The 18,263-nt window shown below is 40.9% G+C and overlaps 1 protein-coding gene across 1 annotated transcript in view; it reads right to left on the bottom strand.

The window, feature by feature from the left end:
• Positions 1-17,027, bottom strand: part of LOC122788366 (sodium- and chloride-dependent GABA transporter ine-like) — a 431,595-nt gene extending 414,568 nt beyond the window's left edge. Inside the window, exon 1 of the mRNA XM_044055443.1 lies at positions 16,750-17,027. Coding sequence (XP_043911378.1) covers positions 16,750-16,966 — 217 coding nt within the window. The 5' untranslated portion in view covers positions 16,967-17,027. The remainder of the gene's footprint in view (positions 1-16,749) is intronic.
• Between the last annotated feature and the right edge of the window lie 1,236 nt (positions 17,028-18,263).

The following is an 18,263-nucleotide window of genomic DNA, read 5'->3' as shown; positions in this document are numbered from 1 at the left end:
GCCTTACATATCAAACCTGTCGGGCTAATGGGGCGATAATTCCCAGGGTCTGTAGTTGCTCCCCCTTTATGAAGAGGGAAAACTGTAGCAGTGCGCCATTTGGTACGGACAAAGCCTGAGGTGATGCTGTGATTGAACAGGGCATACAGATGTGGTGCCAGTTCACTTTGTAGTTCATGTAGAATACATCCAGGGATATTGTTGGGTCTCATGGAAGCTGTATTCTTGGCCTTGGACAATGCAGCTTTAACCTGTGCTGCAGTAATGTTGGGTGCCTGGTATTCCTCTGGTATTGTGATTGGTCCTTTAGGGGGGAGAGAGGAGTAAAGTTGGCATTGAATCTGTTGGCCAGTATGTTGGCAATATGTGTTGGCTCAGTATTTAAGGTACCATTGTGCAGTAACTCAGAGCAAACCTGGGTAATGCCATGTAGATTCTTGATATAACTATAGAAGGCTTTGTGGTTGTTTTTAGTGTCTGCCACAATTTTGCCTTCATAGCTGGCTTTAGAGGCTTTGATGAGGGATCATAACTTTTTGCTGAGGCGAATAAGGGAGTTTTTCCAGTCTTGGGACTTCACCTTTTATGCAACAGTTTCTTCCTTCTGTTGTAGAGTTTATTAATGGCAGGGGAGCACCAGACTGGATAACTTTTTTGGAGGAGAACATCTTGGTTCTGTTGGGTACAGTTAGTTCCATGCATTTATGTGCATGTTAATACAGTGCATTGGTGTATGATTTGGCAGTCATGTATGGGTGCCATAAAGTTAGCCACCTCTGTTTCTTAGGAGCACAAAGTCAGCTTTGGAGAAGTTTTTCATGGTGGTTACCTTTGCAGGGGGTGTAGATGAGATGTGGATTTCCATGGTGATTAGTTTGTGGTCGGATCTAACCAGGGAGGACTTGACTATTGGTTTAGAGCAACAGTTGCCCATGTTAGTAATAACCATGTCAAGGATGTTGCTTCCTCTAGTGGGGGTAAGAATGAGCTGGTCCAGGGGATTGGAATTGATGAATTCCAGGAAGCGTTGGACCAGTGTATTGGTGCATAAGTAGTTTTCCCAGTTGATGGAGGGGTAGTTGAAGTCACCTAGTGTGAGAGTGTTGGGTTGGACCCTAATAGTTTTCAGGATGTTTAGGAACTCCACATAGAAAGCACCCCAGCCGAGAATCGAACAGGAGAACCTCTTGGTGTGAGGTAACAATGCAAACCACTGCACCACTGTGCCGGCCAGTTATTGAGTTGGACAATATTTTGCAAACTAGGACATTTATCTGGATAACAGATGACTTTATTGGAAGTGACTAGTTGGGAAAGTGTAAGGTAATGCCTTAGCCCTAAACATTGAAGTTTTTTTAAGGCCATACACTACAGTAATGTGCCCCGCAATGATGACTGGCAGCAAATGTAGCCACCTTATTATAACAAAGTTCCAAGAGTTCAGGTTGAGTGGATTGTAAGTTAATCAAGATAGGGGCAGCATAAACTAGTGTAGGGATGAGAAGAGATGCAGCAGTACTTTTTCTGGTATTAACTTTTTGGAATTTCTTGACTCTACAGAGTTCTCCTAGCTATTGGTGGGTGTCTTTTACCATTTGTTTTATGTGATGATCTAATGTTAAGCTTTTGTCAATAGTGACTCTTAGTAGCTTAGTTTGACTTATTAGGTCTACGCTGGTGTTTGAAGAAATGATTTTGAGATTATTTTTTAGTCAGTTGAATGCTTTGGGGTAAATAAGATCAGTTTAATTTTTTAGGGTTAAGAAGCAGCTATGTATCAGACAGCCAGGCCTCTATGGTGGAGAAAGATTCTTGGATGAGTTGTTTTAATTTATCTATACTTTTAGCAGAACAGATAACCATTGAATAATCTGTGTAGTGTTTATAAGCTGTTGTGGGTATGGAATGTTGTACATTGAGGTAGGTGTTGGTAAGATGTAAGGAAGGCAGCAGCTATACGGAATAATAATACAGTTATGTAGAATAGTAGCATTGTAGAAGTAGAGTGATTTAAGAGTGAAATTGAAGGAAATGAAAGAGGATCCTATTTAGTATTATTTGAATCTGTATAAGCACTACCTGTGGATCTCTAGATATTTTTCTCAAGATAGTATGGTCTCTAACATATATGGATATGCCTTAAGTTACTATCCCATTGCCTAAATGTTAAGCAGATCACTGACTGATTTCACATGGTCCGTAAACAACTATCCCTTCATCTAAGTGACTAGCAGATCACTGACAGATTTCACATTGTCAAGGAGTTACTATCCTATGGCCTAACTGATCAGCAGATCACTTTATCTCTTAATTTCTTTTTCCCCCCTTCTTTCATTCTGACAGGTATTCTAGTGCCCCATGTCCTTTGCTGGGTGTACCAGCATTGCAATCAACCCACCAGTCTATCATCTGAGTTTGAGCCAGGACCAGCAAGGATCTCAGAGATGACCTGGATGGGTCATTGCTGTCCTTCTTAAAGCCAAATGGTTCATATTTTTATGACCTACCCATGTTCCTCCCTCCTTGCAATGGAGATATGGTGTATTGCCCCACCTCTGTGGCAGCTCAGCCATGTTTCCACCCTTTCTCCCCTTTAGACCATGCCTCTCAGCACGATGTTCCCAGCCTCCAGCAGGGATCATTAAAGGAGACTCCCAGAGGGCCTCCCTCCCTCCCATGGATGGTAATGCCCATCTCTCCATTGCCACTCTGTCTGCTGCCCAAGCAGCTAACTGAACCAGGTCAGCTGAGCCATAATCAAGGCTTTATCCCTCTATGTCACTGGAGTAGAGACCAGCAGATCACTGACTGATTTCACATGGCCCTTGTATTATTGAGAACCACTTGTGATGGGCTGACCACATGTTGCAACTTAAGGAATGCATAACTTCCTGTTCACTTAGATGCTAAGATGCTTAAATGTTGCATTGACTCTTCTGATACTGAAAATTTCTAACATTCAGTGGACAATGTCCTGGATTTCTCCCAGGCATCCACATTAGGGTTACTGAATGCATTCCTGGATCCAATGGTAAAACATGTCGAAGCTGCATTTGGTTTGGTTCCACAAGATCATGCAAAAGAAATCCACCACCAAATAAACCTTCTATGTGACTGTCCACATGTTACAGTCAAGTATCATCATTTTGAAATGACAGGTGGTTTGCTCTGCAGTTAGTCTTATAAAAATGTGTTCATCTGGTATGCTGTTAGTGTGCATGATGCTGGCATATGGCACATGTGCAACCCTTGTTGTAGCTGTTTCCGGAGGGTGACCTTTTAGGAGGTCATTTATTTGTTAAGCATAGAAAGAAAATTGCTTAATAAAGCATAGGCCATGCTTTGTTTTCATGTAGTAAGTCTCCACAAAAAATGTCATTTATCACCGATGATGCAGGATACTGCCTAGTTCCATAGCTGATTTCACCAGTGCATCAACATGTATTATCTGAACAGTTATAATCTTGACAATTACCATATCTCTGTCATAGTGAAATGTCAACTGGCATACCTCTCAATTGTACAGTTTTGCAAAATGTCCAGACTGTTGCCTCATACTTTTGTCTGTTCCTCATAAAAATTGTGCTTTTTTTGACAAGTCACTGGGATGGTCTAAGGATTAAAGTCACTAAACAATAACACACTTTTGAGTTTCAGACTTCATATTCTTCAGAAAATGCAAGCTAACACAATTATTGCTATTCTAGCAACTTTCCAAGTTTATAAGAGCAATATCTGAAATGTTTCCCTATTTTTGGGCCTTTGTCCCCCCACCATGATGTCAGGCTTTGTCCAGATTTCTTGAGCTAAGAGGTTGAGAGGTATGGTACTGGGCCTCTCAGAAATGCCTCAGATGCCTTAACACTTGTGGATGGTCCCTGAAGTATCCTTCTGAGACCAACAAGACATTTTGTTGTGTGCACCGTGCTGTACAACATGATTGTCAGGAAGCAGGCTGCCCTAGTTGTGCCCAACCAACCTGTCCCACTCCAGTTACCTGCAGCACAGCAAGCTTTGAATGGTGGTGAGAGTGATAACAGTGAACAGCAGTATGGCAAAGAAGGATGCCCCTTACACCACGGACACAAAGACAGATTAGCACAGGAAAAAGAGCAATTCCTGGTATAGCTTTATGTACCATGACAATTCACACATGACACAGCTACAAAGATTATAACAAAGCATACAGTATAGTAGTTGGTTTGCTGAAATCAGTATAGGCTATGTGGTGCAGCATGTGGTCTGTTTACACTGTACATCAGGCGTTTCCACAGAACAACAACATAAGTAAAAAATTGCCATGTTGGTTTGCTCTCATCAGCAACACATCTGACAGGGGGCACGCTACACAAGTCCAGGTCAAAATGACAATGTAAGCCACAGGATTGTTCCTCCTCCCCCTTACAGTCAGCTGTGTAAATAACAAGTCAACATGAATACTGTTTGAATTCCAATACACGTAGGTTTACAGGTTCATAGGTAGGTACTAAGCTATCGACCCAATGGCCTAAGTAAGCCAAGCCAACAAGGTTCCCCGGCTTACGCCACCCAAGAAAATTATTTTCCTGTGCCACTGTCAAGCAGAGCCACAGAAGTGATCCCTGTGGTGTATTTCCTATTTCCCACAACATGGTCTCAAGCTCAATGCCAAAACGTTTAGTTTAGCTATAATTCCATCTAGGTTGGTAATGACTTTTTGGGACTAGGTTGCCATATGTACTTTAACAAGCCTCATCTAAACTGATTTCATTCTGTACATAAGGAATTTTGGGGCAGCTCTGTCCTATGCAACTGGACAGTAACTCATATAAATTAGCTGTTTTCAGCACATAACCATTCAATTATATGGTGTGCATACAAGAGGTGTGTAGCAGGATTCAGAAACAGGCTTATTTCTAGTTAACAAATGGCAGACCCCATAGGTTAGGGTACATACACACACATACATACATACATACTTACATACACACACACATACACACACATACACACACACACACACACACACACACACACACACACACACACACACACACACACACACACACACGTCATACAAATTGTCAGTCAGGTGCCTGATGTGCCAGGTTCTTCTGGCTCTTACTTTGAAAAAGGACAACAGTATCTGAAACTGTCAATGTATTTTATTTCCTGAACATTTTTATTTCCCTCGCCATCCTCTGGTTGTGACCACAATTTCACAGTTCCAACCTATACAAAACAAGCATTTATTTTTTTTATCCTTGGTTGACAAGGTTAGTTCCACTAGACTAGTGGCCTCTTTTCAGGAAAGACATGATGTGGCATTTATATTGCTGAGGTGTGGTCTCGTCGTTCACCCTGTGACAGTCCTCCACTGTGGTGCGATCTTGGAGATGGTATATTTAAGTAGGGGAGTGTAGGAGGCACAGCCCTCCTCACTTTGGGGGTGGTGGTGGGTGAAGTCCCCCACTTTATTTTGTTTGCTGATTTGTTTTTGTTGTTTTGGGGGGTGGTTAATGGTGTACAGTACATTTTAGCCATCAGCCATTGGTTTACTGATGGCTGGCCAACTATACGTTTTCAAAACTCTTTGTTTTGACATTATGGGGTTTCGCTTAGATCAACTTTTGCTTAAAAGCTGTTGAGCATGTCGTACTTGACATTTTAAGCATTCGTTCATCTAATATAGACCCGATATATATGTGATTTGTAACATTGTTGAAATACACTTTTTTCTTTTGTTTATTAATACTGTAAATATGGAAATATGTTTATAATTTATTTTGTATTTTTGTAAATAATGAATATATATTGATGCAAAATAAAGGACCCCTACTATTTTTTGATAGGTCCCATAGGATCTTTTACATCCACATGAGCTACCATCAACTCAAGCAGATTGGACCTCAGTTTAACATCTCACCCAAAATACAATCCTCCTTATGCTGGACTGTAGTGACAAGAATCTCTGTACCTGGTGGGGGAACAGAACCCACACCCTTCTGTTCCAAAGGCAAGTGTGCTACCTGTTGTGCCACTAAAACTGCTAAATACAGTAGAAGTTCAACCTCTACCATTGTCAAGCTTCCTATTTCTGGACATTGATCCATCAGTGCCTATTTTCTGCATTTTCTGCACTTTACCAGACTTCTTGTAGCAATTATTGTAGCACACAAAAGTGCTACCAGCACTAAATGTTCTACAAGGAAATAGCGCCAGTACTTGTTATTAATGCCCACCCCTCCAGGCATGTCTAAAGGTCTGTTCCCTGTGCTTTCTCCTATTAACCTAGTGAACTTGGGCATCCCGAGGCAATGTAGCAACTGCCTCATGTACACTGACAACCCTCTCCTCTTACCTCCCAACACTCAGACTTGCGAGAGATGCACTTATATATCCAAATTGGAAGCCACGCAATCTCCAGCCAAGACCAGAATAGCTGGCCAAGAGGAGAAGGTCAACACTTGCACCACACCACATGGAACACATAGCCCTCCAGAACACACACCAGCACTGCTTTCACATAAAAGCACAAACCACACACCCACCTTCATGGATGCTCTCAATAAAAATCTACTCAAACAGCAGAGACCTCCAAGGCAGAAATGCACTCGACCACAACACAACACTAATCACTAGACACATAACTTTCCTAAACAGTATGCCACTCAACCAAAGCCCCTAAGGCAAAACAGCATGCCCAACACACTAGTCATAGGTGACTCAATAGTGAGGCACACTGATGTCCCACTCACTAGGTTGAATAAGGAAAAAGTAACAGTCAGCTGCCTGTCAGGCACCAGGATTCACCACATAACACACGCGCTCAGGTCCCTCAACAACAGGTACAAATATGACTCTGTCATTGTACATGTGGGTGTGAATGACCCGAGACGTACCACCCTGGACTACATGAAAAGAGACATAGAGGAGCTCTTGGATTATGTATCCCAGGCAGGTATGACCCAAGCCCTGAGCAGCATACTACCATCACCCAGAATGATACCACAGTACAAGCAGAAAATGATTGATTTCAGCAATTGGCTAAGTTTCTGGTGTCATTATAAAGGGGATCCAGTATCTGTCTGCCTAGAATGACATGACTGACAGACCTCGATGCTTTGCCAGAGATGGCCTGCATCTGTCACCCCTGGGCTTCCGGATACTGGCCAAGGCTCTTGCAACCCCTATAGTGCCTTTTTTAGGCTGTTTTTATTTTTTCTTTCGGCTGTTCCGATTAGGGGTCACCTACAAACAAATGCAATCTGAGGGTCATGCTGCTCAATGCTAGAAGTCTAAATCTCAAAATGCACTTGCTTGAAGCACTTCTTCTAATGGAGAACATCAACATTTGTGCTGTAACAGAGACCTGGTTCAAGGCAGCAGAAAACACCCCTGCACTAACATGCTATAACTCATTCCACACCTTTCGGCCCCAGAACTTGGACCGAAGCTCCAAAGGCGGTGGTGCTTCCATATTCATGAAGGATGCACACACCTCCAGACTGGTAGCCCAACATAACACATCTGAGATACTTCAGGTGCAGCTAACATTGGGTAAGACAGTGATTCAGGTTGTAGCCTGCTATAGGTCCCCAACCATGTCCCAAGACTCACACTGCACGTTCCTAAGAATCCTGGAGAATATTAGGGACCAACATAACACTCTCATAATGGGTGACTTCAACTACCCCTCCATTAACTGGGAAAACTACTCATGCACCAATGCACTTGCCCAACGTTTCCTGGAATTCATTAATTCCAGTGCCCTGGACCAGCTCGTTCTTACCCCCACTAGAGGTAGCAACATCCTTGACCTGGTCATTACTAACATGGATGACCACTGCTCTACAACAATAGTCAACTCCTGCCTGGTTAGATCAGACCACAAGCTAATCACCTTGGAAATCCACAACCCCCCCCCACCCCACCCCCGCAAAGGTAACCACCATGAAAAACTTCTCCAAAGCTAACTTTGGGCCCTTAAAAACAGAGGTGACTAACTTCATGGCACCCATGCAAATGGAGAATAGTTGCATGACTGCCAAATCATACACCAATGCACTGTACAAACACATGCACAAATGCATGGATCTTGCCATACCCAATAGAACCAAGATGCTCTCCTCCAAAAAAAAAGGAAGCCAATCTGGTGGTCCCCTGCCATAAACAAACTCTACAACAGAAGGAAGAAACTGATGCAGAATAAGGTGAAGTCCCAAAACTGGAAAAACTCCCTTATCAGTCTCAACAAAAAGTTAAGATCCCACATCAAATCCTCTAAAGCTAGCTATGAAAATAGAATTGCAGCAGATAGTAAAAACAACCAAAAGGCCTTCTATAGTTATATAAAGAATCTCCATGGCAATACCCAGATTTGCTCTGAGCTACTGCACAATGGTACCTCCTATACCGAGCCAACAGATATTGCCAATATACTGGCCAATAGATTCAGTACCAACTTTACCCCCCCAAAGGACCAATCACAATACCAGTAGATTGTCAGGCACCCAGTATTACTGCTGCACAGTCCAAGGCCAAGAATACAGCTTCTATGGGACCTGACAATATCCCTGGCTGTGTTCTACATGAACTACAGAGTGAACTGGCACCTCACCTGTGTGTACTGTTCAATCACAGCCTCACCTCGGGCTTTGTCCCTACCTAATGGCACACTGCTACATTCATCCCTCTCTACAAAGGAGGAATGACTACAGACTCTGGGAACTATTGCCTCATTAGCCTGATGAGTCTGATATGCAAAACTATGGAATGCATCATCATGAGCCTAATAAACAAGACTATAGGGAATCTCCAAACTCTGGATCCCTCACAGTTTGGTTTTGTGAAGGGTAGATCATGCCTTCTCAACTTGGTCGACTTCTTTCAGTCAATTCCCAGAGCTGTGGATGAAGGCAAGGTGGTTCATACAGTCTGCCTTGATCTGGCCAAGGCCTTTGATACCATTCCCCAATCAGGAATCATAGAAAAACTCACTAAGCATCAGATCCTATATCACAAGGTGGGTTGCAAACTTGCTCAAAGACAGAACCCACAGTGTGAAAGTAGTTGACTCCAGACAGACTGCCGACCAGTCACGAGTGGAGTCCCACAGGGTTCGGTCCTGGGTCATTTCCTGTTTGGCATCTACCTCTCTGAAGTCCAGGCCAACACAAAGGGACTCTGACTGACAAAGTTCGCAGATGACTGCAAGTTGGGAGCTATTATTAACTCCCCAAGTGATGTTGACATCCTACAGAAAGGCCTCACTGAGACCAACGACTGGTGTCAGAACCATGGCCTTAAGCTCAATGCCAAAAAATGTGTCGCCATCCCCTTTTAGAAAAACCTGGTTCCCATGAGTTATCACATCGATGGTAGTCCACTGAACACAGAAGGTGTTATAAGAGATCTGGGAACACGAGTTGACAGCAACTTCTCTTTGGACCACCACATTGCCACTGTGGTCAGAAAGTCCTTCGATGTGGCCCATCTCATTACTAAGGGTTTTGCATCCAGGAAGAAAGAGGTCATTGTCTCCCTCTACTCTTCCTTCATTAGGCTAATCATCAAGTACAATGCCCCATTTGGTATGTACCTCACTAGATACCTGCAACAACTGGAGAGGCTGCAAAAGTACCTCACAAAGAGGATCCTAGGACTTAAACACTTGTCCTATATGGACAGACTCAAAAAATCCAACTATTCTCTGTCTCATATCACCTACTTAGTGACTTACAAAGCCACTTCTTACCCAGCTCCGTTAGAAATACTACATCTAAAGAAATCCCAGTACCTCCGCACCACATGCACTAGAGACCTCAACCTCATTACCACAATCAACAGAACATGCTGGATGGACAGGTTCATAACCCAGAGACTGCCCATGCTATGGAATAGACTTCCCATACATGTCAAGAAGAGCACCTCACTGGCCCTCTTCAACAGAAATCTTGATGAGTGGATGGGAAATAGAAAATTCACCCCAGGGATCACTCCAGTGGCTCTACTCGATATAGGCACTGGGAACTAAGGTCGGGTGGCATGATGCCAGGGTAATCCTATGGGCTAGGCTTGTAAAGGCTCCAGGGCCATTAGCCTTGTACACACCTGTGAACCTATGAACCTATAAAAAAACTATTCATCCTGTTTTTACTGCAGATAAGATAAAATAATATACTGCCATTTCCTATCCCAACTCTTACTGGATGCAACTCTTTCTATCATATGCATGCACATGCACATACATGCACACACACACACTTGCTACTTATTTGTAGGATCAGGGTCAGTACCTTTCCTAGGCAGAGGTTACTTTTTACTCATTGGCAGCTGACCTTAAAATGAAAAATGGTGTTACATTATTTTTATGGAAGTGTTGTCAGTGCATTTTTGTTTATTCTTCAACAAATAGACAAAGCTACTTCTAAAAATATAAACCTTCTGTTGACCTGATTAGGCAATCTCATTCTTTGGCATCCTCCAGTGTTTTATCCCCCTTCCCCAAACCTGCAATATATAAATTATTCCATAATATATCAGAAATGTAGTAGCTTCCTTTTTCCAATGTTAGTCAAAATGAGACTTTACATTTGCTGTGCAAAAGCTATCTTCTGGTCTAAAGATGAACACGTTCTGTCCTTTATTTCATAAGATAGACTAACAGAATCTATATTAAAAACAGGAGCAAAAATAATGAAAAAAGGTATGTGGCTAAGTTTAATTGGCTAAATTATAGTTCTATGACTTTTGATTTCCAATAGTTTTGCCATAACTTTATAACACATTTTTTATATATTTACAAGTCTTAACCATAAACATTTTAAATGTGTGTCTTTGTCTGCTCTTACAATCTGAAGCAGACTGCTTGGTAAGCTGGTGCTTTTGACACATTGTACACCCATACCCAATCACTTACTTGGCATGTTTATCCCATTTTATATTTTAGAAAATAATCAGCAGGCTTTATTTCAGCTAATGCTTCTACAAAAATGTAAACCCCTAGTGACCTAGTCATTATAATGCACTATTTCCCCTCGTAGATTGCCAGTCACAATAAACTGACTTGCATACAGTTTTCTGTAATTTCTGCATGGTGAATCTCATTTCTGCTGGTCTAGTGATTATCTGGGTTTTTGATATACCTTTCTTTAGCATTGTCCTTTGCTCCACATGACTACCCAACTATAATGCAGTTTGAACCTAAACAGCCTGCCAGTAGCATGCTATGGATGAATTTATGTTGTTTATCGATGCAGTAACCTGTTTTGTGAGCTCACACTTAATACTTCACTGCTGTACATAGTGGGTTCAAGCTAATGAACCATCATCTGTCTCAAATAGTTCATCCCTCCTACCTTCAGTGATCACTCAACAGTGATTTTTTTCAGATCAGCAATTTGCTTGTAAAATCCCTGCCTAAACTAATCTCTTTCAGAACCCAGTCCAGACAAAATATCACCAAATTGAAAAGCCATCTGCCAGGCTTTAACTAGTGCGCCATGCTATAGATCCAAGACCCTAACACTGCAGCTACTCCCCTAACCAAAACACTTCTCATACTTCTTGAACTCCTGGACAAAGTCTTTTTCATGGTAAAATGCTTTTATAAAGAAGGACAAGCACCATGGCTCACCAAAGAGCTTAAATCTCTTCTCAAGCTAAGGGATGAAGCCTGGCAGTTGTGGAAAAATAATCCAACCCCTGACAACTAAGCTACCTTTACCAAACTCTGGAACATGGCTAAACAATCCATAAGGAGGCACAGACCTAACCATCTCAAAACAAAGCAACTTTCATAGGTTCATGGGTAAGCCTAGCCATGCATCCCAAATCTCTGACAAGTTCTGGTATCCCTGAAAAGTGTAACCATGAACCTGGGAGATGAACCATTTACAGGCTCCTATGGCTATTAGAGACATAGGTGCCACACCAGGGATGGATTTCTTGTTTCCCATCCAGTTGTTCAAATTACACTTGAATTGCTTTTATGGAAGAACTCTGCTTTACACTGATGGGGAATCTGTTCCAGAGAAAGGGTAGTCTCTGGGATACATACCTGTCTCTCCATCAGGTCTTATTTATTATCACAGGCAAGGTTTAAGTCTTTAGAACAGGTAATTCTAGTGCTGTTTATTTTGCGGATATGCAGGAGGTCCATTAGGGTGGGATGTGACAATGCCTTGTATACCAGGCATAGATCTCCCTTCAACCACTTGTAGGAGAGAGAGAATACAGGGATAGGGGCTTGAGGTGGTCTGCATAGGACATGTTACTTATACCCTGTATTCTTTTAGTGAGGAACCTGTGTCAACATTGCAGTTGTTGGATGTGTCCAGTTAGGTACATACTTGTACTCAATGATAGGTCTGATGAATGCCAAATACAGTAAAACAATGACATCCTTGGACCTAGATACCATACCTGTTTGTATAATTTACACAACATAGAATGATTTCCTCACTACTGTAGACACATGGTGGACAAAGGCTAGATTACTATCTATGTGTGTCCCCAAGTCCCTGACTACTGGGTCAACTCTTAGGGATGTGTTGCAAATATGATAGTTATCAGGGTGGATGACTTCCCAAAGAATGTTGTTGTGTCTTTCGGCTTTTCCCAGTTAGGGGTCACCACAGCGGAACTCCGGTCCGCTAATAATTGGTAGTTGATTTTTACGTGCCGAGTTACCAGCCCTGACGCACAACCTTCAACGAAGGTACACCCATTCACGCATGTCTCCACGTAGAAGACGCTCTAGCTGAGAATCGAACCGGATGGCGTCTTATTGTGAGGCGACAATGCTACCACAGCACCACCACCATTCTTGGCATTTAGTTTTGTCTCTTAAATAAATCCAAACACTTTTGGCATGAGGTCAGTCTGCTCAGTATATGCAAACCCTCTGACAACAAATCCTCTCTAAACCTAATACAGACTAATCAAGGATCAGTCACCTGCACTGACTTTGCCACAGAGTTTAGCTATCCCTCACAGTCTATCAGCAGCATTTCACCACTCCCCTCTCCTCTCTCTCTCTCTGTCTATCAGCAGCATCTCACCACTCCCCTCTCCTCTCTCTCTCTGAGTCCGCCTCCTTTCATCTCACTTTCTACTCCAAAAAAAAACCTCACATACACAAATCAGTAATCTACTTGAAGCCATGTCCACAGACTCTACCCCCAGGTATAGAACACATCTTTTCCTGATTTAGGTACCACTGCAGGGAATTTTTTAACCCAGATTCTTCATCACATATTTAACCTTTGCCTGATGCAAAATATAGTGCCAAATGTGGAAAACAGCACTCCTTAATCCCTGGCTAAAAAAACAAACCTTAAAACACCTCACACTTTTGTCCTATTTTCACTCTACCCACTCTTGGCAAGTGCTAGAAAAAAAGATCATCTATATATGATTCTCCAGCTACATTCAACAATACCATTTCCTTATCCTAAAACATCTTGACAGGCTGTAGTACAATTATGGCAGTTTGGTGTTCAATTGATGACATTCTCCTCAACATGGACAATGGTAACTTGACAGGAGCAATATTTGTTTACTCACAAAAGCCTTTGACCTTATCAACCACCTCCTTTTCTGTCATCAGAACATTGAAATTAATAACACATCCATTACCTGGTTCCAGGACTTCTTGTCAAACAGATTCTTCACAGTTAAAACAGGCTCTTCCTTCTCTCGGCTCACAGCTGTTTCAATGTGTGTATCCCAAGGTTCTATCCTAGCTCCTCCTCTTCTCTCTGTCTGCGTTAACAAACTACATCATGACCTTCCTACTCTCAACTCATCCTCTGTACTGATAACAAGGGACTCTTTAGGTCCAGTGGAACCACTCTACAATCAAAACACAGCTACTAAAATACCTCATCTCCCTCGGATCCTGGCTTATTAACTACAGACTAACACTTAATCCTACAACAACAACAACAACAAAATAAATCATTCTATTTGCATCACCCAAAAACTTTAAAAATCACCAAAGTCACTCAATATCTGCACCCTTTGTGGTACACCAACAGAAATAACCAACACATTCAAATACCTTGGTTTGTGGCTAGACCAATCACTAACATTCAAAACTCATACAGAAAAGTTATCTCACTTCTCTTTTGGGCCAGGAAAACCTCACTCTACCTATTCAATCTAGCCAGGGAAGCGATAGGCAAAGGAGTCCTTCTGGCACAACTTGAATATGTACTACCCATACACAGCTACAGCCTCTGAGAAAAAACATCTCCACATTACAGACTATTGAAAACAGAATCTGAGACGTTATCACTAATGTGCCCACTAATGAGCTGTCCTTATCCTCAAAAAAGACAAATGGCTCTCAGTGCAGCACAGACTATAGCTGTTTCTAAGGCTCTCATTTTCAAATTTCTTCAAGCTAACTCATTCCCACTGGTAGCTAACAAATTTTATGCTAAACACACACACTACAATCTCAGATGCTTATTCCAAGCAACAGCCCCCTCCCTCCATCCCCCACAAACAAGACTGGAGTGCACAGACCACTCTTTCTTCATACTTGCTCCTAAAATATTGGAATCCATCTCCATCCACCTAAAGGAACTACAATTCCCCTTCGCCAGGCTCAGAGCTGAACCTAAAAATTCCTGCCCAACAAATCAAACTGCATTTGTCATGGAATATGCCACATCACATAAGGCCTTCTCAATCTAAAGAATTATTTTCTTCAAATACTAACACCTCCCAACTCCCTACCATCTCTTGTTGACTGTTGTTACCCTACAGCATTTCTACCATGATGTAAACTTGAAATATAATCAGGTGAATTATAAAATTTGCATTTCTCTTATAATTGTTACTACATCTGTTCATTGCTATCGTACATGTTTTATTTTGTTGCTTTCTGTTTTGTTTTTGATATGTACAGCTTACTGCCTTTCTGTTCTCCTTTTTTTTCGGCTTGGTGAATTATTTCACCTGGGTGGTACCTGCAAATGGTCAGTTGTGATCAATATATCACGCTGGTAATCAAATGTAAAATAAAATAAACAGTTCTTGACAGTGACTTTATGTAGCTGAAGGGACCCATTATAGTCTGAGTGAGACACAAAATATGCTCTGTTTCTTTGTTTACCCCTTTTGATGCATAAATTTACATTTATTTTTTTTCCAGAGAGGTCTTATGATAGTAAAGACTTAAATTGTTAAAGGCTGTTTACATCAACAGCCAAGGAAGAATATTAACCACATTAACATACCCATTTGACTGTTACTGTACACCAAAAGCATTTATCGAATATAATATATTATACTAAGTTGATATACAGAGACTGAGACCCTCAGCAGACAAAGCCGTTTACAGGATGGATGGATTGGAATGTGCAGACACTAATTCAGAGTTATAACAAATTAATATATATTTTACTAACTGAAACAAAAATACATCTGGAAGACGGATAAGATTAATCGTTTCAAAAGATAGGCTCAGACTATGTTTAACATTTTTGCTGTTAAGGTGCAAAGTACAAAAAGTTCAATTAATTATCCACTAATGGTTATAATGCTCACACATCACTCCTCCCAACTGATTCCTTTTATAACTAGAATGGTCTGCAGTGACAAATAACTTGACTGCAAATCTGAAATGCAGATGAGCATTTTATAACAGGGAAACACTTACTTCAACACGATGCAAAAACTCAGAATGACTCACAAAGCTGGCAAATGGATTTGTCAAAAGAATTAGTTTATTTGTCACCAACATAAACACTGATGAGTGCTGTAGCACCCTTAGCACCAGTTTTACATTGGCAAAACTGAAAGTAAACTTCAAAATCGTATTTATGAGCACCTGTATGCTATAAGGAAAAACAAACTTGAAAATGCTTTGGCAAAACATGTTGACTCTTTCCCTGACCATAAGTTTAAGTTTATCATTATAGATCAAGTCCATAGCGATGTTAGAGGTGGCCCTGAGGTTCTTAAACTGGATGAATTGGAACTTTCCTGGCAAATAAGGCTCAATGCCTATAACTTGCCAGGTTTAAATGAAGGATGTATTTTGAGTTGCATTTTAAAACTGAAAAGTTTAAAACGTTAAAAATTGTAAATATTTCAGTACATTTTTGCACTTGAATCTGTTTTTTGTTTTTAATATGCAATCTAATGTATGTCTTATTGTTGCAAAACTAGATAAATAGGAGGTGGCAATATTTATTATTGTGCTGTGACATTTTAAATAATTTTTACGTTTGTACTCTTTGTTGATTGGCTAGTAAGTAGTATTTAAATGAGTTGTTTTACTGTGTGATTTGTCTGATGAAGTTTGTGTTTTACCATAAACGAAAAGCGCTTAACAGTATAACAGTAATGTGTGTGCCTCTTTTATCCTGCTCAGTTCTTTATTTAGTTCGTTTGTTTTTGTTTTTCAGTTTGTGACCCTTAGCACCTAATTTAAATATGTCTATGGTGACAGAGGGATTTATTCAATTAATCAGTGCTGCTGTACCTAATTAAAGCAAAAAATAAAATCTGATTTTTTTTGGGGGGGGGGTTAAATAAACTTCAGACTTAAGATTATATTGCATACAAAGCGGTCCACAGCAACTAGTCACATCTCAGACCTCACATGTATTTCCACTTTGTGGTCCTGATTGTGACAACTAGATCCCTACCACTTCATTCCTGGGTACCCATGATATCATCTGAGCTTACTGATAAAAAGAGGATATTGTACTCAATGTTTGCTATGAATCTGGTTTCTGTATTATGCCTTACCTCCTCCACTCCTGTAGCACAGATATGGAAATCGCCACACATTGCCTAGTCCAACAGCACAGCCAATCCCTGCTAGTGTGAACTCAAGCTGCTTGCTCCAGGTTGCTCTTTCAGCTCCAGGTTTTTGTTCTGTGCCCTGCACTGGAGATCCACTCTGTTGGGCTGCATCGTTGTCACCATTTACCTTTTCCTTGTCTTTGATACCTGTCTTCTCCATCTTGCAGTGGCTTAACAAGTTAAATAAACAGAAACTGTATTCAAAGTGCAAACTACTCACACCAGAGGTGGATAATTATTACCCAGCTATAAAGCTGAGCTGAATTAGCACTAGCTAATCTGTTACCTTGAAGTTACTTGATGCACTTTAAGGTAAAATATGCATTCTGTATTACTACCCTGAAACAGATGTAGTAAACTTTCACAAAGTAATCAATATTCAGATAACCCTCTCACTTATTTTAATATGGTTGTAATCTGTGTTGTCATTTTGTTTGCCAGTAATTTACAGCTGTTTAGATATGAAGGTTCATGCTCTTACACAATTTTTGGTATTTAAAATGTGACAACTAAATTAAGTGAACCAGTTTTCAAATCCATTACTTATTTGATGCACATTAAATTGTTTTTAGGTCATAAAATACATTATGAAGTAGATAAGAGATGTTATACATTAAATGAACTTGTCATTTTTTTTTCTTCAAAGTTATCAGTAGGCTTGAGGAAGGTTGTTTTAATGTTCACCCTTGTATCAAGTTGGAAAATGTTCTTGTTTCGAAAATCAGTTAGCAAAAAAGAAGCAGGGAGACAACATTTTTCCCACCCTTTATCATAACAACATGTACAAATACTTTGTGTCAGTTTGGATCTGTTTATGTATTCTGTTAGCAAAGTGTAATTTTTAGGTGAGGTACAAATGCAAGGATTCTTAGTTCTGTGTGGAACAAGCCTGGGAATCTAGAGTTCAGAGTAAGAAACTCCACACCCAATGCAGTTTGTTGTCTTATAGTTATAAAATGCATAAGAAAAGCTGTTCCTTCTAAGAAGGCTTTATATCCCTAAGTTTTATTTATTGCATTTGTTGATTAGGAATGTTGCTGTTGTTGTATCTTTCAGCTTTTCCCGGTTAGGGGTCGCCACAGTGAAACTCCGGTCCGCTAATGATTGGCAGTAGATTTTTACGTACCAGGTTGCCAGCCCTGACACACAACCTTCAACGAAGGTACGCCCATTCACGCATGTCTCCACACAGAAGATGCTTTAGCTGAGAATCGAACAGGACAACGTCTTACTGTGTACATCTGGAAATCTCAGTTTCATTGTGGTGCAAACCCATGGGGAAAGTCACAAACATAACAAAATACATTTATAGTAGCAACACAAAATGAGCAACACAGAGAAGAAAATCAATATCCATCCATCCACAATCACTTTTCCCATTTCTGCACATGGAGTTTAAGTGTCACTTCAACAGTGACAATCATCTAGAGCCAAGGTTCACACTGCCGGATAGCTAG

Source organism: Protopterus annectens, chromosome 13.part0 (assembly GCF_019279795.1).
Source record: "Protopterus annectens isolate FY-2018-M chromosome 13.part0, PAN1.0, whole genome shotgun sequence".
Taxonomy (NCBI): Eukaryota; Metazoa; Chordata; order Ceratodontiformes; family Protopteridae; genus Protopterus; species Protopterus annectens.
Note: the sequence above shows the minus strand (reverse complement) of the source record. Positions and strands in the feature narration are given on the sequence as shown.